The sequence below is a fragment of the Macaca nemestrina genome, chromosome 17 (genome assembly GCF_043159975.1).
Source record: "Macaca nemestrina isolate mMacNem1 chromosome 17, mMacNem.hap1, whole genome shotgun sequence".
NCBI classification, from domain to species: Eukaryota; Metazoa; Chordata; class Mammalia; order Primates; family Cercopithecidae; genus Macaca; species Macaca nemestrina.
In genome coordinates this window covers 87,746,291-87,765,255 of record NC_092141.1, presented here as the reverse complement: position 1 = coordinate 87,765,255, position 18,965 = coordinate 87,746,291, and the positions used below count along the sequence as shown (strand labels likewise).

At 52.3% G+C, this 18,965-nt stretch overlaps 2 protein-coding genes and 1 long non-coding RNA gene across 9 annotated transcripts in view; 2 read left to right on the top strand and 1 right to left on the bottom strand.

The window, feature by feature from the left end:
• The window catches only part of LOC105469248 (ubiquitin specific peptidase 36), a 43,076-nt gene extending 39,814 nt beyond the window's left edge, over window positions 1-3,262 (top strand). For 4 of the 6 annotated variants that reach the window (XM_071081742.1, XM_071081744.1, XM_071081741.1 and 1 more), the window contains 2 exons: window positions 353-504; window positions 1,006-3,262. In XM_071081742.1, the coding sequence (XP_070937843.1) occupies window positions 353-484 (132 nt within the window). In that variant the 3' untranslated portion in view covers window positions 485-504; window positions 1,006-3,262. Of the gene's footprint in view, window positions 1-352; window positions 505-982 lie in introns of all 6 variants that reach the window. The other 2 variants (XM_071081745.1, XM_071081743.1) reach the window with 1 other exon arrangement.
• LOC139359257 (uncharacterized) lies at window positions 209-18,790 on the bottom strand. 2 transcript variants are annotated; one of them, XR_011615216.1, is made up of 3 exons: window positions 18,678-18,790; window positions 11,008-11,200; window positions 209-348 (listed from the first exon to the last, which is right to left on the bottom strand). It is a non-coding gene; the product is annotated as an uncharacterized lncRNA (long non-coding RNA). The 2 variants fall into 2 exon arrangements; XR_011615217.1 differs by lacking the exon at window positions 18,678-18,790 and adding an exon at window positions 17,593-18,035.
• The window catches only part of LOC105469247 (cytohesin 1), a 106,049-nt gene continuing 105,183 nt past the window's right edge, over window positions 18,100-18,965 (top strand). The window contains exon 1 of the mRNA XM_071081746.1: window positions 18,100-18,236. Within this exon, the coding sequence (XP_070937847.1) occupies window positions 18,215-18,236 (22 nt within the window). The 5' untranslated portion in view covers window positions 18,100-18,214. The remainder of the gene's footprint in view (window positions 18,237-18,965) is intronic.

The window sequence follows — 18,965 nt, the reverse complement described above, 5'->3', positions numbered from 1 at the left end:
TGCTGACCACAGGCTTGAGGTAGCAGGGCGGTGTGGCTCAGCTTAGGGCCGGGGCAGTTGGAGGTGGCGGCAGTGGCATGAAGTGGCCGAGCGCGAGAAGAGCCAGGCTGCCCAGGCCTGTCTGGGCATGTGGCCATGGGCAGGGAATGCATCCTTGCAGCTTCCGCCCCTTCATCAGTAGGGGGACAGCAGGGTGCTGTGCGCAGGGGTCACTGTGAAGAGTGGGTCTCCAGAGAGCTCGCGAGAGCCTGGCCTGTGTGCAGGAAGCTGGTGACCTGCATGCAGTATGGAGCCCCGTGGGCCAGGAAAGAGCCCTTTTTGGGAACTGTGATGCCTGTGATTCTTGGTCTAGGAAAAGAAAATTAAAAAATTTAAGAGAGAGAAGAGGAGAAACTTCAACGCCTTTCAGAAACTTCAGACTCGACGGAACTTCTGGTCTGTGACTCACCCAGCGAAGGCTGCCAGCCTCAGCTATCGCCGTTGACTGTGCCTCTGTGGAAGGAGGTTGGTTCCGAGGGCGTGGGTGTGCGGGTGAGGTGGGGGTGTGTGTGCTGTGTTTGTGTACAGGGGGTGTGGTGGGGTGTGGCATGCATATGTGTGATGCATGTAGGCTATGTATCTGGCACATGTGTGTTGGGTGGTGTGTGTCTGGTGTGGACGCGTCTGTGGTGTGTGTCCTAGTCACTTGAATGGAGAAGGGTGTGTGTGGGATGCGTGTGTATAAGGGGGTGCGTGTAGTGTGTATTGGGTGTGGGGTGTGTACACCTGGCATCTGTGGTGTGTGTCCTGGTCACTTGGAGAAGGGCATATGTGGGGTGTGTGTAGGATGTGGGCAGTGTATATATCTGGCACGTGTCCTAGTCACTTGCAGAAGTGTGTGGGGTTTGCCAGCCGCATCGAGATGCCATGCATTGGGTTCCTGGGTTGGACTCATACCCAAGGATGGCAGCGGGAAGATTGTGGTCCCGTTTCTCTCTGTCAGGACTGCTGTGCTTTGTTCCGCAGCCTCCTGGAGACAAGGCATCCCTTCCTGGGAGCTGTCCGTCTGGACCTGAGGGAGCTCTCTGTGTGGGCTCTGCTGCGCTGTGAGCCTGCAACGGTAGGAGCCCTCCCGGTACCAGTGTCCACAGACCACCCGACGGAGAGGCTTTGAGGCTTCTCTATATCGGAACCTCTTTGGTGACATTCCTGACCAGCCCTGCGAGAGAAACGACAGTGTGTGTGTGAGCAGAGGTGGCTGCACGCCTGCTGGACATCTTCGCCGGGCTGTGCCTTCTTGTGTTCATAGACGGTGGTCTGTGCTGGCAGAGGCTGCTCCCCCCCAGTTGGGGCTATCGAGAGAGTGGGGGACGGTGGCCACACGTCCCCCAGGTGATCTCCTGGTGCATGGCTGGTGGCTCTTGGCGAGCCATCCCTTGCTCCTCAGGGCTGGCGCCACCGTTGTGTCTGAGCCCACCCTCCCCTGCTTCCTCGGTGGGGCCCCTTCCACTGTTGGCCTTACCTGTCCTCAGAAAGGAAGAGCCGACTCCACCCAGCCAGCTCTCCCTTTTATGGAACTCGAGAGGGTGGCCCTACTGTGCAGCCCTTCCTTGTGAGTAACTCTCAACTGTCCTGGAGAGCAGAGGCTGTTTGGGGTCAGAGGAGGCCTCGGTATTACCTGCGAATACATCTGCTTTCCAGGCTGCTATTTATTCTGAGACGACTGTGCTGTAGCTTCCCTTGCAGCTGCAATACCCCACAGGTCTTCACTGAGGTGGAGGCCTTGGGGTAGAATTCTCCATTTATTTTACTACTTAATACAAAACATTTATTTTTGACCAGTCCTGTGGCTTCCATTAGCAATATGTTTCCTTTCCCAAATATGCAAATAGTGGCTTTGTTTGCTCAATTTTGTGAGTGCTTTGGAATTTAAATGATTGTATAACTCAAGAAGATTACTTTTCTATCTTGCTTAAGCTGTGCCTGCCAACTTGTAATTTAATAAATACAGGAAATCCTCAGAGAAGGTGATATTTTCAAGAAAAAGACAAATGCCCTCATAGTAGTGGGAAGTGTAAAGGTGACCGTGAACATCCTTCCTTGTTGGGTCTGTCCCCGTCCTTTCCTCCCGGAGTCGTCGCAGGTGGAGATGGACGTGGTGTTGGACTTACATCTCCTTCAATGTGGCTCTGCTGGGCCAGAGGCGTCCTGCTGTCCTGGGTGGCTGCCTCACTGTCTGCACCTCCTCTCCCTGAGGCAGCTTAGCGTCCTGCCTTCATGCTTGGGGCCTGGGTGGTTACTGCTGTGTAGATGGAATTGCTTTTTTCATATGGGAAGATACATTTTTTTTTCCTATGTGGGTGAGTGTCTCTTTGGATTTTCTTCTGTTTTTACGTTTCACTTAGAAGGGCGGGAGAGAATCAAGCTCCTGTGGCCAACTCTGTCCCAGCAGCAGTGAGTGGAGGTCCGCCTTGAGCTGGTCAGGGTGCCCTCTGCTCTCCTGCAGACCGATCTCTGAATGTTTAAAGATGAGGGCCCGGCTTCTGTGCTCTGGCTTCGTAACTTATCTGGGAGGGAAAGCACATGCCTTCACGGGCAGGGTATGTTCCTTTTCTTCTCGGGGTGGTGACTTGCATTCCTGTGTGAACTGTTCCCTCTGCCATGTTTTTCATGTGATGTTCTACAGTTGAAAATGTTAGTTGTCTGCTAGCACAGAATTTATCTCCTTTTCTTTCTCTTCTCTCCTCCAAATCAGTCTCTTCCCTTCTCCACTAGACAACTGTAAAACTTTTTCCTGAGGAACATACATTCGTTAACTCTTGGGCAGTGGTGAGCACGAGACGACTTTCTGCAGTGTTTATCAGTGTCGGGTAGAGTCACGTCCCTTCCCTCCAAAGAAGTCATCAACCAGACAGGGAAGGGAAAGATGAGGCCCAGAAAAAAGATGAGGCCCAGAAAAAAGATGAGTTCAAATTCTAGGTCACGTGCACGTATGTAAGTAAATATCGATAACCCAAGCCTATGTCGTAGCAGTCACTTGGTTGACTTAGGATCTGGGTCTGTTTAATTTTGTGCTTGGGAATGGAGCTGGAGGGAGTGGGGCCTGCGCACAGCAGCTGCCTCTCCCGGGTCCTCTCACTCACCTGCCCTGTGTCCTGGTTGCATGGCCGTACCTGTCTATATGCAGAGGTCTGTGTCCCGTCCTCTGCACCTCCTCTCTAGGGGCCTGGGAGCCCCACATGTTGCCACGATCTTGGTGCAATAAAGTACTCTGTTTTTGTGAGTTCTGGGTCTTTGTTTTTTCATTTGATTTTTTTTTTTAAAGGTACATCCCCACCAGGGTCTCGCTGATTCTACCTGTCCTGGAAGTTGAGGTTGGGCTAGGAGGGGCAGGTAGGTCCCTGCAGGGAGCCCAGTGTCCAGGAGGTTACATTTGGCAAGAGCAGCCCTAGTGAGTGGGTGACCAAGAGGCCGAATGCACCCCGGGGCGCAGGCGGGTTGCAGTGCATCGGGTCCTGTTGAGAATGCTGCTCTGTAGCCCTGTTACCTGATGTGTGTGGCTCCCCACTTCTCCCTTCAGCAACTTGGAAGCAAGCAAGCTTTCTCCACCCCAGGGTGTCCACCAAACACAGGGCATCATGTTTTCGCTTCTCTTTAGGGGCTTGGCTGGACACCCCAAAATGAGGACAGCCAAGTAAGAACAAGTGAGGTGAGGCAGCTCCTGGACCCAAACCAAAGGGGTGGCAGAGTGGGGCACACTGCTGACCCAGAGGCCTTCCTGCCAGCCAGGCTGTATCTGAAGGCATTTGCGTTGTAGTCTGGGCAGCGGTTGAGGGGGTTCTGAGGCTTGGAGAGGTGGTGATCTGACACCAACGCTGGGTGCAGTGGTTACATGGGTGAGGCTGTGGTTTTTCCATTATTTTTTTTTTTTTCATTTTCTTTTTCTTTTTTTTTTTCCAAACAGTGTCTCCCTTTGTCGCCTAGGCTGGAGTGCAGTGGCATGATCTCCACTCATTGCAACCTCTGCCTCCCCAGTTCAAGCAGTTCTCCTGCCTCAGCCTCTCAAGTAGCTAGGAGTACAGGCACGTATCACCATGCCTAATTTTTGTATTTTTAGTAGAGACAGAGTTTCACCATGTTGGCCAGGCTAGTCTCTAACTCCTGACCTTATGATCTGCTTGCCTCGGCCTCCCAAAGTGCTGGGATTCTAGGCGTGAGCCACTGCACCTGGCTGATCTCCATCTCTTGACCTCACGATCCACCCGCCTTGGCCTCCTAAAGTGTTGGGATTCCAGGCATGAGCCACCGTGCCCGACAGGCTTTTCCATTCTTAACTGCCGTTTACCAAACACTAGGGCCACTTCTGGGTGAGTGTAAAAGTGAACACACGCAGAGTCCCACCAGCAGGACTGACGGCTCCAGGGCAGGGCGAGCGCTGTTAGGGAGATGCCGAGAGGCCATGAGGAGCCTGTCATGAGCTCTGCCTGATGCACCGTCTGGTGAGGTGACATTCTGAAAGGGGGTTGGAAGTGGGAGCCGGCCAGCAGGACTCAGCTGGCTAACCGTAAGTCAGGTGCAAAAGTGCAGGGCAGGTTTTGGTTGACAGTTTGGGCAAGAAGGGTTACCAAGGTCTGATGTACCAAGGTACTCCTGAGGCTGATAGTGGATTCCAGGATGTCTGATGGCCTGAAAGGCGGCCAGTGGAGCGCAGAGGACAGCAGGTGAGGATGACCAGCCACTAGGTTGGCTGAGAAGTGGCTGAGGCTAGAGCTAAGAGATTGGCATTAGTAGCAGAGGCTAGAAGTGAGGTCACTTGGATATTTAGGAGATGGACTGACTCGAGGTGAGGTGGCAGATATGGTGGAAGGTTCTGGGTGGAGTTTAAGATGATTTCTGCTGGGTTGGTTAGTTGGGTTTAGAGGCCAAGTGGTAGCCAGGGAAGCAGGTGGCTCACTGATGGTTTCAGGAAGGCCTTTAGGTGGTGAGATTCAATCTGACACAGTTGATGTGTTGGCATGTTACCAGAATGGAACCCAGGGAGAATCCTAGGCATGGGAAGTAGGCAGTGGGTGGGCTCCGAGTCTTCCAGTTAGGAAAAAGCCCAGGTGTCTGGACACTGGGCAATCAGGTGGGCATCCATTTGTCTCTAACACACTATTAGGGCTCATTTTAACTGTGACAGTGACCTTCAGGCCACTTTAACACTGGATGGTGCTGTGAGAATTGCTGCCTCGAGTCTTGGTAGCTTGGACAACCTCAGTGCAGATGAGGATGTGAGTACACCGAGGGGGTGGTGGTAAAGGAGAACTGTGGGCACACAGGTCACGTGACATGCAGAGGGGCAGCTTTCTGTGTCTTATCACCTGAGCTGACTCCCAGGAGCTCACACTCTTGCCTGCAGGTGGCCCTGCTGCTGCTTCGTGCAGATCCCGGCTTGGCTTGGCCCCCTGCTCCTTCCACATCTGGACTGGGGATGACACTTGGAGAAGATCATCCGGGTGCCATGGATTTGGCTTTCAGGGCTGTCTGGCTGCCCTTCTTCGTTAGGCTCTGCCTGCCTTTTGGGATTTCTGCCCTTGGTCTTCAGGCAACTCCTTCCTCTCTCTCCCATTCTTTTCAGTGATCCCTGCAAACTGTTTTGCTGTCTCATTGTGTATGTGCCCACTACTCTTGGTAAGTGACTTCCGAAGCTACCTCAATAATTCTTATCCCACCCCAGAATTAAACAACATGGGAAAACCAAAGCTACAGCCAACTCCTCTCCCTCTGTTCCCTTCTCCTTCTTACCTCAGGGTTCTCAGTGTTCATGGGGCAGCAGGAGCACCTGGGGAGAGGCATTCGATACTGACAGAAGTAGAATCAGAATCTATGGGTGAGGCTTGGGCATCAGCATTTAAAACCTCCTCAGGGGGATCGTAGTGAGCAGCAGAGTTGAGAGTTGCGGTCCTGGTCCCTGGTCTCAAACTCCAGTGAGCACCAGAATTGCCAGGGGCTTCTTAACACACCGGTTTCCGGGCTCCTTCCCCGGCATTCTGATTCAGCAGGTCTGGGATGAGGCGTGAGAATGTGCGTGTCCAATAGTCCCCAGGGCTGCTGCTGGGCAGACCCACTGTTCTGATCTGATGCCTCCCAGAGGGGCTGGGTGGTTGGTGTGGGAGAGTGGGAAGGAAGTGTAGTACAGGGGCTGTTCCTCCATCCTCTGGGGACCTCTACTGGAGATGCTGGATGAGGTGCCCCCTCTGTGTATGCTGGCACCCCACCTGTGCCCTTGAGGCCAACCTCTTCCACCCTGGGGACCTTGCTCCATTAATGACCCTGTCTGCTCCCGTGTCTCACTCTTCCCTTCCCTTAGGAACATGTTCAGGCGTCTCCCAGGCTTTTTTGTGTCCCCTCTCAGCCACCCTCTCCCGTAGTCGACATTCAGTTTGCTCTGTGTTGACTCTCCGTGGTTCTCAGTCTAGCTTCTGCCATCATCACTCTTCAGTGACCTAATTCCCACACTTGCCACCGACTTCTTGCCACGATTTGACACTGTTCACCTCCGCACCCCAGAGAGCTCCTCTAAGATGTGAGTCGGTTGCATTTGATGCACACTCTAGATCAAGCCCAGAATCAACTGATCCAGTCAACACATCCCACTGAACAGTCGACCGATCCACCCTGTGTCGGGATCTCTACTGTAGACACTCAAAAGTGGTGCCCCCTCAGTATAGGATCCTGGCCTCAAATAATCCTCTTGCCTTGGCCTCCCAAAGCATTGGGATTACAGGTGTGAGCCACTGTGCCCGGCCCCAAGGACAATCTTTTAAGGCAAGAAACCAGAATCCAATCATTCCCAACATAAGGTTTCCCACTCCTGTTCAGAGAATTAGTCTCCTCTATTTTTCGATCCAGATCCCCCTGCCTCTTCAGCCTTCCACAGCCCCCTGGAGGCCTCTGGGCAGCTGTCCGGCCCGTCGTTGTGGGATCTCAGAAAGCACTCCAGGCACTGAGGAAATTGCCCCATGAGAGGGCCCTGAGATTTAAAATGTGCTTGTTCTTAGCAGAATCTGTCCTGAATTGTTGCTTATGCAAGTTGCTTTCTCAAGGGGAAACTGCTGTATATTTTTCCTGCTTTAAAGGGATTAAAGTAGGGCCAGGCTGGACTCAGGTTTGAATCATGACTTCCTATAGAAAGACGGCCAGGGCCAGGCGCGATGGCTCACGCCTGTAATCCCAGCACTTTGGAAGGCTTAGGCAGGCGGATCACCTGAGGTCAGGAGTTCGAGACCAGCATGACACAACATGGAGAAACCCCGTCTCTACTAAAAATACAAAATTAACCGGGTGTCGTGGGCGCATGCCTGTAATCCCAGCTACTTGGGAGGCTGAGGCAGGAGAATTACTTGAACCCGGGAGGTGGACGTTGTGGTGAGCTGAGATCACACCATTGCACTCCAGCCTGGGCAACAAGAGTGAAACTCCAGCTTAAAAAAAAAAGAAAAGAAAGGCCAGATTGGGAATCAAGACTTGTGTTCTAAGGGGTCTGCCATGAGTTAGCATCATGAATTTGCTTTTCTCCTCTAAAATGCAGATTAGATTCAAATCATGACTGTCAGCTGTCACTCTCACGATATGTGTCCTGCATGTGTGTGTTCATTGGTTTTCTCCCTGTCTGCTTCATTTAGGAGGGTGTTGATTAGAGGAAGCAATAGGACACGGCTGCCAAATATCCATTAGAGATTGAGTGAGAAACTCGTCACAAGATTGCCAGTCCCTTAAGTAGGATCTAGTTATTTAGGTAGCTTCTTACCATCATGAGACCAGATTTAAGTACATGGCAAATACTTGCTGTGAAATGTGTGTAGAGAATTCAAGTTATTTTACATAAACCAATGATTTTTTTTAAGGCCGTTTTAAAATGAATGTGTTGGCCAGGCACAGTGGCTCATGCCTGTAATGCCAGCACTTTAGGAGGCTGAGGTGAGAAGATTGCTTGAGCCCAAGAGTTCGAGACCAGCCTGGGAAACGTAGTGACAGCCTGTCTCTACAAAATTATTATTATTATTATTATTATTTGAGATAGATAGAGTCTCACTCTGTCGCCCAGGCTGGAGTGCAGTGGCGTGAACTCGACTCACTGCAAGCTCCGCCTCCCGGGCTCACTTCATTCTCCTGCCTCAGCCTCCCAAGTAGCTGGGACTACAGGCGCCCGCCACCACGCCTGGCTAATTTTTTGTATTTTTAGTAGAGACCGGGTTTCACTGTGTTAGCCAGGATGGTCTCGATCTCCTGACCTCGTGATCCACCCGCTTCGGCCTTCCAAAGTGCTGGGATTACAGGCGTGAGCCACCACGCCTAGCTTCTACAAAAAATTTAAAAGAAATTAAAATGAATGTGTCAACTGTGTCAACCTTTATTATCCCATGGGAAGAGTTGAGATTGTTAAAATGTACCTCATGTACTTTTTTGTTGTTACTATGTTACAAATGATCAGTGTTTAATGTACCTCCCCTCCCCCTTTAAAATGTATTATTCTGGCTGGGTGCGGTGGCTCAGGCATGTAATCCTACCTCTTTGGGAGGCTGAGGCGGGTGGATCACCTGAGGTCAGGAGTTCAAGACCAGCCTGGCCAACATGGCAAAACCCCATCTCTACTAAAAATACAAAACTTAGCCATGCCTGGTGGCACACACCTGTAATCCCAGCTACTCAGGAGGCTGAGGCAGGGAGAATTGCTTGAACCTGGGAGGCGGAGGTTTCAGTGAGCCAAGATCGTGCCACTGCACTCCAGCCTGGGCGAGAGAACAAGACTCCATCTCAAAAAATAATAATAATAATGCCAGGCATGGTGGCTCGCACCTGTAATCCCAGCACTTTGGGAGGCTGAGGCAGGCGGATCATGAGGTCAAGCGTTCAAGACCAGCCTGGCCATCATAGTGAAACTCTACTAAAAATACAAAAATTAACCGGGTGTGGTGGTGGGCACCTATAGTCCCAGCTACTCGGGAGGCTGAGGCAGGAGAATCACTTGAACCCGGGAGGTGGAAGTTGCAGTGAGCCGAGACCGCGCCATTACGCTCCAGCCTGGGTGACAGAGTGAGACTCCGTCTTAAAAAAAAAAAAAGAAAGATAAACTCCACCTCTACTAAAAATACAAAAATTAGCCAAGTGTGGTGGTGGGTGCCTGTAATCCAGCTACACAGGGAGGCTGAGGCAGGGGAGTCACTTGAACCTGGAAAGTGGAGGTTGCAGTGAGCCGAGATCGTGCTGTTGCACTCCAGCCTGGATGACAGAGTGAGACTTTGTCTCAAAAAAAAAAGAAGGTATTACTCTGTCATTTTCTGTCTTATGTGGCTACACAGTTCTTTTGGCAAGGCCCAGCACTTACCAGTCACCCAGTAAATATTTGTTGAATGAGTGAACTGGAGCAGTTGCTGAAGGCAGCACGCTTTGTGACTGTGCATTCGGACCCTGCTCAGAAAACAGCCAGTCCACCCTCCTTCAAAGTCAGTGGCTCCATAGTCTACACTGCACTAATTCCCCTTCACATTGCCTTCCCCGAGCCCTACCCGCACCCCCTTTGTTTTTCTGCGTGAGTGAAAACATTTTGGTGAAGTCTAGCAGGAACTAGAGCACTAGCTCCTCTATTTGAAGTGAACACCCAAACCATGGCACGTGGCCAGCTGTCTTTTGGGTGGCACAGGAACAGTTGGTGACAGCTGGATACAATCAAGTTCCATTACAAACAGATTTTAAGTGCCATTTACACACAGAAGAAATTGCAAGCTTTAGCAAAATAAAATCTGAGGGTTTTCAAAGCAAGACAATGCCCCAATCCAAGCCTGTATGAGCAGTTCGCTTTGCAGCCTCTTGCAGGGATTAACACCCCTTCTTCACCAGTGCTCCACCTTCCCTGCAAGGTCTGTGCTACAGAATTAGCAAGTCCAGAAGGCTTGCTCCCTGGCAGAGCTGCTGAGTCCTCTGTCTTCTATTTATTCACTTTTTGAAGACACCTGAATTAAAGGCCTGTCTAACCACTGTTCAGCCTACTCCTGGATGGGAGGTGTCAGAGGCTGACTTCTAGAAAAGCTGCTACCTCGAGGTCATCTCTTTCACTTGGTCTCAGGGGGTACAAATCACTTACACAGTGATTGGGCAAGTGAAGGCTGGCATGCCCAGTTGAGCCTCATCTCTCTCTCTTTTTTTTTTTTTTTTTTTTTTTTTTTTTTGAGACCCAGTTTTGCTCTTGTTGCCCAGGCTGGAGTGTAATGGTGCAATCTCAGCTTACTGCAACCTCCACCTCCCAGATTCAAGCGATTATTCTGCCTCAGCCTCCCAAGTAGCTGGGACTACAGGTGCGTGCCATCACGCCTGGCTAATTTTTGTACTTTTAATAGAGATGGGGTTTCGCCATATAGGCCAGGCTGGTCTCGAACTCCTGACCTTGTGATCCGCCCACCTCAGCCTCCCAAAGTGCTGGGATTACAGGCATGAGCCACCACACCCAGCCTCACATCTCTTTCATGAAGCCAGTGTTGTCCCCAGACATCTCAGTCCTCAGTGTCCCTCCTGTCCCGATCTCTGGCAATAGGCAGCATTCTGGTCTTGGCAGAGGGGAATGACATCAGGTAGTGGCTGACAATTCTCCCCTTGGTGGAGGGGAGGCCATAGATGATGTCCTAGTGTCTGGTGGTGTTTTTTTGTTTGTTTGTTTTGTTTTGTTTTGTTTTTTTGAGACAGAGTCTTGCACTGTCACCTGGGCAACAGTGGCGTAATCTCGGCTCACTGCAATCTCTGCCTCCCAGGTTCAAGAGATTCTCCTGCCTCAGCCTCCCGAGTAGCTGGGATTACAGGTGCCCGCCACCACGCCCGGCTACTTTTTTGTATTTTTAGTAGAGACGGGATTTTACCATGTTGGCCAGGTTGGTCTCGAACTCCTGACCTCGTGATTTGCCTGCCTCTGTTTGCCAAAGTGCTGGGATTACAGGTGTGAGCCACCATGCCCGACCTGGTGTCTGGTGTTCTGATGGCCTCAGCAATACCTACCCCATGGACGTGAGTCTCTCCACATCTCGTCCTTGGCCCTTCCTTCCTTCATGCCTTCTAGCAGATGGGGGTGAGCTGTCTGTTGTTCCTGTAGCACACAGGGTTGGGGTGGGCATCAGTCCTGCCTTTCTTCTGAGATCCTCCAGTTTGCACTTTCCAGAAGCTGGGCACCCCTACTGCCCCACTCAACCAGCTGGGAGAACATAAAGGTAACGAAATAGAATTACTTGTTTTAGAAAAAGGAACCAGGGCTGGGCGCAGTGTCTCACGCCTGTAATCCCAGCAGTTTGGGAGGCTGAGGCGGGCAGATCATGAGGTCAGGAGATCGAGACCATCCTGGCCAACATGATGAAACTCCGTCTCTACTAAAAATACAAAAATTAACTGGGTGTGGTGGTGTGCGCCACCTCCAGCTACTCGGGAGGCTGAGGCAGGAGAATCGCTTGAACCTGGGAGGTGGAGGTTGCAGTGAGCCAAGATCGCACCACTGCACTCCAGCCTGGCGACAGAGTGAGACTCTGTCTCAAAAAAAAAAAAAGAAAAAGGAACCAGATAAAATGTGGGCATTTGGAAGAATTGGAAGGTACAGTGAAGCATAGTATCTATATGGTAAACAGCTCTAAAAGTTTACTGTGAAAATTAAAATAATGAATCTGGTCGGGTGCAGTGGCTCACGCCTGTAATCCCAGCACTTTGGGAGGCTGAGGCGGGTGGATCACGAGGTCAGGAGATGGAGACTAATCCTGGCTAACACGGTGAAACCCCGTCTCTACTAAAAATAGAAAAACTTAGCTGGGTGTGGTGGCGGGAGCCTATAGTTCCAGCTATTCAGGAGGCTGGGGCAGGAGAATGGCATGAACCTGGAAGGGGGAGCTTGCAGTGAGCTGAGATTGTGCCACTGCACTCCAGCCTGGGCGACAGCAAGACTCCGTCTCAAAAAAAAAAAAAAAAAAAAAAAAAAAAGGCCAGGCGTGGTGGCAGGTGCCTGTAATCCCAGCTACTTGGGAAGCTGAGGCAGAAGAATTGCTTGAACCCAGGAGCTAGAGGTTGCAGCGAGCAACATATCTTTTGTTGCGACGTGACTCAACCCATAACAGTATGGAAAGGTTCTCTTCTCAGAGGTAAATGTGGCTCCCAATCTCCTCTACCCCGAGGATGATGAGGCAGTGCTGGTTCACGAGAGTGGAAGCCTCTAGAGCTTGGGGCTTTCCAGCTGCTCTTCATTGCCCTGTGTGTTCCCAACACATGAACAGCACCCCTAACAGAGATTTGTTCAGTGACTGAATATACATCTGTAAACCTATAGCATGTATACAAGGATTTTGATTACAAATGGTTCTGTATTATATACCACTGTTCTGACTTTTTCACTTATAGCTTGGAAACTGTCTTCTGTTGGTAATACAAAAATCTGCTTCTATCTCTTGAAACCTGGGAATGCTCCCTTGTATGAAAGTATCCTAATGTAGTTAACCTGTTTGCTATTGACGAACTTTGAGGTGGTTCCTGAAGATGTTTTAAAACCATAGTATAGGGCTGGGCGTGGTGACTCACACCTGTAATCCCAGCACTTTGGGAGGCTGAGGTGGGTGGATCACCTGAGGTCAGGAGTTCAAGACCAGCCTAAAACCCCGTCTCTACTAAAAATACAAAAATTAGCCAGACGTGGTAGTGTGTGCCTGTAATCCCAGCTACTCGGGAGGCCGAGGCACGAGAATCACTTGAACCTGGGAGGCAGAGGTTGCAGTGAGCCGAGATCATGCGCCATTGCACTCCAGCCTGGGCGACAGAGCGAGACTCTGTTTCAATTAAAAAAATAAAAATAAAAAAACAGCTAGGCGCAGTGGCTCACACCTGTAATTCCAGCACTTTGGGAGGCTGAGGCAGGCAGATCACAAGGTCAGGAGATCGAGACCATCCTGGCCAACATGGTGAAACCCCGTCTTTACTAAAAAAATACAAAAAAAAGTAGCCGGGCGTGGTGGCGAGCTCCTATAGTCCCAGCTACTCAGGAGGCTGAGGCAGGAGAATGGCATGAACCCAGGAGGTGGAGCTTGCAGTGAGCCGAGATCGAGCCACTGCACTCCAGCCTGGGCAACAGAGCAAGACTCCGTCTCAAAAAATAAATAAATAAAATAAAATAAAACTGGTATAAGCATAGGAAAAATGTATTTTGGGTTACCGCTGCTTAAAACCTTTCTAATTCTTTTTGAGATTAGGCAAGGCAGGGAAGCTGAAGGGGGAATGTTTCGGGAAAAACTCTCAAACTACGGTCTGCTCTCACCTCACAACCATCCTCATAGAAGACTGCTCTGCCCAGAGGCATGGGGGTGTATCCCCACATATTAAGCAGTGGACACCACCTGGGGGTCCTCTAATCCAGTGCAATTCAGACTCTATCTGGAGTGAGCTCAGATCTCACAGGTTGAGGGCTCAGTCCCCAAGACTGCACTTGTCACACCAGTCACAAGTCTCGGCACTTGTCACACCAGTCACAAGTCTGGGCCTCTGGAAGTTCTGAGCGACCAGCTTAAACTTGGGATTTCTATGATTCCCCCTCTTTGGGTTTGATTAATTTGCTGGAGCCACTCACAGAACTTAAGGAAACACATTTCGTGGTTTTTTGTTTTTTGGTTTTTTTTGAGACAAAGACTCACTCTTGTCCCCCAGGCTGGAGTGTGATGGTGTGATCTTGGCTCACTGCAACCTCCACATCCCGGGTTCAAGCGATTCTCCTGCCTCAGCCCCCCGAGTAGCTGGGATTACAGGTGCCCGCCACCACGCCAGGCTAGTTTTGGTATTTTTAGTAGAGACGGGTTTCACCATGTTGGCCAGGCTGGTCTCAAACTCCTGACCTCAGGTGATCCACTCGCCTCCCAAAGTGCTGGGATTATAGGTGTGAGCCGCCGCACCCAGCCATTTAGTGGTTGATAATAAAGGATATTGCAAAGGATACAGATGTAGAGATGGGGAAGGGGCACAGGGCTTCCAAGCCCTCCCTAGGCACCACCCTCCAAGAACTTCCACATATTCAGCTATCCTGGCCCAGTTATTTTGGGTTTTTATGGAAGCTTCCATTCCCCAGGGCACAGAGCAGGACCCTTTCTGGGGAGGGTCTTAAGACCCACAATCAAAAGGTGCGCAAGATTAAAGTCCTGCCTTGGGGCGGGTGAAAGAACAAGAGAAGGTCAGAGAGATTGTTTCCTGAGGCCTAACCCAACATTTTAACAAAAGACTGTAACAAGAGCTTAGGGAGGTACAAGCCAGGAACAGTGGAAAATACCAGAGGGTGGCCAGGAGCAGCAGCTCATGCCTGTAATCCCAGCACTTTGGGAGACCAAGGTGAGTGGATCGCTTGAGCCCAGGATTTCGCGACCAGCCTGGACAACGTGGCAAGACCCTGTCTCTAAAAAAAAATAAAATATTAGCTGGGTGTGGTGGTGTGCAACTGTAGTCCCAGCTACTCAGGAGGCTGAGGTGGGAAGATCAATGGAGCTTGGGAGGTGGGGGCTGCAGTGAGCCATGAGCCACTGTACTCTAGCCTGGCCAACAGAGCGAGACCCTGTCTCAAAAACGAAACAAAACCAAAAACTGTAAAATACCACAGGAAGGTACCAACTTAAAAAAATTAGTTGTCAAGTGGATCAACCACTAAGGACTTACAAACCACAGCAAAACTTGCAGGGAGCCCAAACCCGTTTTAAAGGTTCTCTGAAGAATCAGTGGATGTGGGGGAAGAGGTCTGGGTTAGAATCCACAGCTGCAGTGGAGTCCCGTGGTTCCTGTCTACCTGCCACCGGCTCCTTCTCATTATGCTCCAGGGGCTGGGGACGCAAATTCAAGATACAAGAGTGAAACTGACTTGACTCCTGCTTGCAGGGACGCTTCCTTTTGAAGCCTCGGCTTCCAAATGTCATGGAAAGATAACTAAAGGACCTCTCTGGCTGGGCGTGGTGGCTCACGCCTGTAATCCCAGTGCTTTGAGAGGCAGTGGTGGGCGGATCACCTGAGGTCAGGAGTTAGAGACCAGCCTGACCAACATGGCGAAACCCCGTCTCTACTAAAAACACAAAAAGTAGCTGGGCGTGGTGGCGCACGGCGGTAATCCCAGCTACGTGGAGGCTGCAGTGGGCCGAGATGTGCAGCTTCACTCCAGCCTGGATGACACAGTGAGACCCTATCTCAAAAAAAAAAAAAAAAAAAAAAAAAAAAAAATCTCTGATCATGAATGTGATCTAATGGAGCAGCTTCTGTGTTTCTTTTTTTTTTTTTTTTTTTTAGGCGGAGTCTCGCTCTGTCGCCCAGGCTGGAGTGCAGTGGCCAGATCTCAGCTCACTGCAAGCTCCGCCTCCTGGGTTTACGCCATTCTCCTGCCTCAGCCTCCCGAGTAGCTGGGACTACAGGCGCCCGCCACCTCGCCCGGCTAGTTTTTTTGTATTTTTAGTAGAGACGGGGTTTCACCGTGTTAGCCAGGATGGTCTCGATCTCCTGACCTCGTGATCCACCCGTCTCGGCCTCCCAAAGTGCTGGGATTACAGGCTTGAGCCACCGCGCCCGGCCGCTTCTGTGTTTCTTTGACAGTGATCCATGGTCAGGGACAGCCATACCCAGTGAACACATGCATGCATTCATTTGCAACCAGAACAAACAGTCTCTGTATTACGTGTGATAGACTACAATTTTTTAAAAATTCTATTTTCTTTTCATCTAATAAGTATTTGTTTCATAATCATTAAGAGTCATGACCTGCTGTTTGAAAAACACTTCTTTTTTTTTTTTTTGTAACAGGGTCTCACTGTGTGCCCCAGGCTGGAGCACAGTGGTGCAATCATAGCTTACTGCAGCCTCAACCTCCCAGGCTCAAGGAATCCCTCCCACCTCAGCTTCCCAAGTGGCTAGAACTACAGGCATGTGCCACTATGCTCGACAGTTTTTAATTTTTTGTAGAGACAGGGTCGCTCTATGTTACTCGGGCTGGTCTTGAATTCCTGCCCTGAAGCAGTTTTCCTAGCTTGGCCTCCCGAAGTACTGGACTTGTAGGCATGAACCACTTCACCCAGCTGAAAAACACCAATCTAATGGAACAATGTAAGGGAACAGAATTTGTAAACAGTTATGTTCTCTGCTAATCTGTGACTAGCAGTGATACCAGTATCCCTCCCTCTCCAAATCTATTCAGTTGGTGAATTCAGCTAAGAGGTCTAGAGTGCTGATAGTAAGAATTAACATGCCATCTGAATCGCTTTTCTTCTGGAGTTCTGGTCATTGAGCAAGAGCTGAGGTGGTCTGGGACTTGCATACTGTTAACGGAAGAAACCCAGCTCGAATATACCTTGAACCTTCTGGTGAGTCTGGGGTTAGAAGTGAAGTAGGGAGTGAAACGGAGAGGATGGCACACGCTGGGGGAGAGGCTCAGTGCTCCATTACCCCATGTGATGGACGGTTTGAGAAGATTTGCCAGGTCAATGTGGGGTCAATTCTAAAAGTGTCCTAAGTCCAGGCCAAGAGGAACAAAATGCAGCTGGGTCTCTGACCTAACACGCCTAAGCCCAAGGGCACATTAGGGTCAAAATGTGACTCCCTACTCTAAGGTCACCAGTAAAACTGGACAATCTGGTAAAATCAATGAAGGTTAAGATCATGAATCCAGCCAGGCATGGTGGCTCACACCTGTAATCCCAGTACTTTGGGAAGCCAAGGAGAAAGGATCGCTTGAGCCCAGGAGTTTGAGACCAGCCTGGGAAACCTAGCAACCTCCATCTCTACAAAAAACACAAAAATTAACCTTAGGTGTGGTGGCCTGTGACTGTAGTCCCAGCTACTCAGGAGGCTGAGGTGGGAGAACTGCTTGAGCCCAGGAAGCAGAGGGTGCAGGGAGTCGTCATGGTGCCACCTGTACTCTAGCCTGAGCAACACGAGTGAGACCCTGTCTCAAAAAAAAAAAGAAAAAAAAGAAAAATAGTAAAACTCAGGACAGGAGGGCCCACAAGGAAAGTGTTCTGTGGCTTTTACTCCCGTTTTTTGGTTGATCCGAAATTTCCCAGCAGTCCAGGGATCTCTGTGGAGTTCTCAGTGAGTGTTCTGTGTAGGGTGCAGGAGCCACAAGTGACTGCAGGGGGAAAGGCAGGTTCTGGGGCTGGCATTCTGCAGCAGTGGATTTCTCCTCTGTCATAAAGAAACAGAAGGCCAAGCGTGGTGGCTCATGCCTGTAATCCCAGCACTTTGGCAGGCCGTGGCGGGCCGATCATTTGAGGTCAGGAGTTCGAGACCAGCCTGGCCAACAAAGCGAAACCCCGTCTCTACTAAAAATACAAAAATTAGTCGGGCGTGGTGGTACTTGCCTGTAATCACAGCTACTCAGGAGGCTGGGGCAGGAGAATCTCTTGAACCCGGGAGGCGGAGGCTGCAGTGAGCCGAGATAGCACCACTGCACTCCAGCCTGGGCAACAAGAGCAAAACTCGTCTCCAAAAAGTAAATAAATAAATGAATAAAATCCAAAACGCTGGGACTTGAAGTGCCCTCCTTTCAATCTTGACCCAGGTAACTTCAGGACAAATAAAAGGAAGTAGAAGCAGTAAACTTACGACATTTAATATGTAAAGGTTCTGAACACAAGAGTAAATGAATTCAAATAGCTTTTGTGGCCTTTCGCCAAGGACCGGGCCCTCCCAGGCAAGCTGGGGCCGGGTCTGACCTTCGAGGTTGGCGTCAGCAAGGACCACCCTGCCCTTCAGTGGCCGGACACGACCTTGGGCTTTCGTGCGGCCAGGCCAACTCCGCCACCCCGGGTACCTGCACCGCCCTTGCGAAACCGAAACCTGCTCGCCGCCCCGCGGAGGCGGACGGGGAGGGTCCTCGGGTGGGGGCGTGGTCTAGAGGCGGGGCCAGCGGCCGGGCAGGGGAGGTGCCTCGGGTGGGCGCGCGTGCGCAGACTGGAGCCTCGGGAGGCGGCCGGGTACCCGGGGTGCGGCGCGCGCGGGAGGAAGGCGGGGCCTCGGGCGAGGGGCGGGGCCTCGGGCCGGGGGCAGGGGGCGGGCGCAGGCGCAGGCGAGGGCGAGCGGGGCGCGGGGCGCGCGGCGCAGGGGGCGGGGCTCCGAGCCGGGCTGAGGCGGGCGGGGCTTCGAGCCGGGCTGAGGCGAGCGGGGGCGCGGGTGGCGCGGCGGGACACGAGCGGAGAGCCGGGGCTCGGAGCCCGGCGCCCGCACCATGGAGGAGGACGACAGCTACGGTCAGTGCGCCCCGGCGGCGGACGCGTCGCCCTCGCTGCCCCTAGTCTCCTCCGGGCCCGGCCGTCCGGCAGCGCCTGCGGCGGCTGGCGTTTCCCGGGGACACTGGTGCGGGACGCGGAGCCCGGGGCGACCGGCGGGCGAGCGGTGCACGGGGCCCCCACGGGGCAGGGGTCGCAGGGGGGTTTTGAGGGATGAGGGTCGCCGGGACCGGGGTCGCCGGCGGCGCTGAGGGATGTGGGTGGCCGGGGCGGGGGTCACAGGCCGGGCTCGCGGTCTCGCGGGGCCGGGGGTCGCCGCGAGCTCTGAGGAATGAGAGTCGTTGGGGTCTCTGGGCAGGATCGCGGGGGCTCTGAGGGATGAGAGTCGTTGGGGTCACTGGGGTCCCCGGGGCAGGGGTCGCAGTCTGGGTCCAGGGGCGCCGAGGGGTGGGGGTCACTGACCCTGCCGCCCCTCTGCGGGGCTCGGAGCGGACGCGCGGATGGCCGGGCCCGGTTCCCCGCAGTTTCCGGCCGCTCCCGGCCTCAGCGAGTTGTGCCCGGTCCATGTCTTTGTTCAGAAATGAGAACGGGGAGCGGCGCCGCCGGCGAGGCGCGGGCTCCGGGACGGCCCTGCCCGCGGGTGTCTGGGCCCGGCCGCCGCCGGTCCCGTGCGTCGCCGCCTGCCGAGACGCGGGTGTGGAGCCCGAGGGGGCCCGCGGTGGGGACGCCGCTCCGCCGCCGACTGGAGAC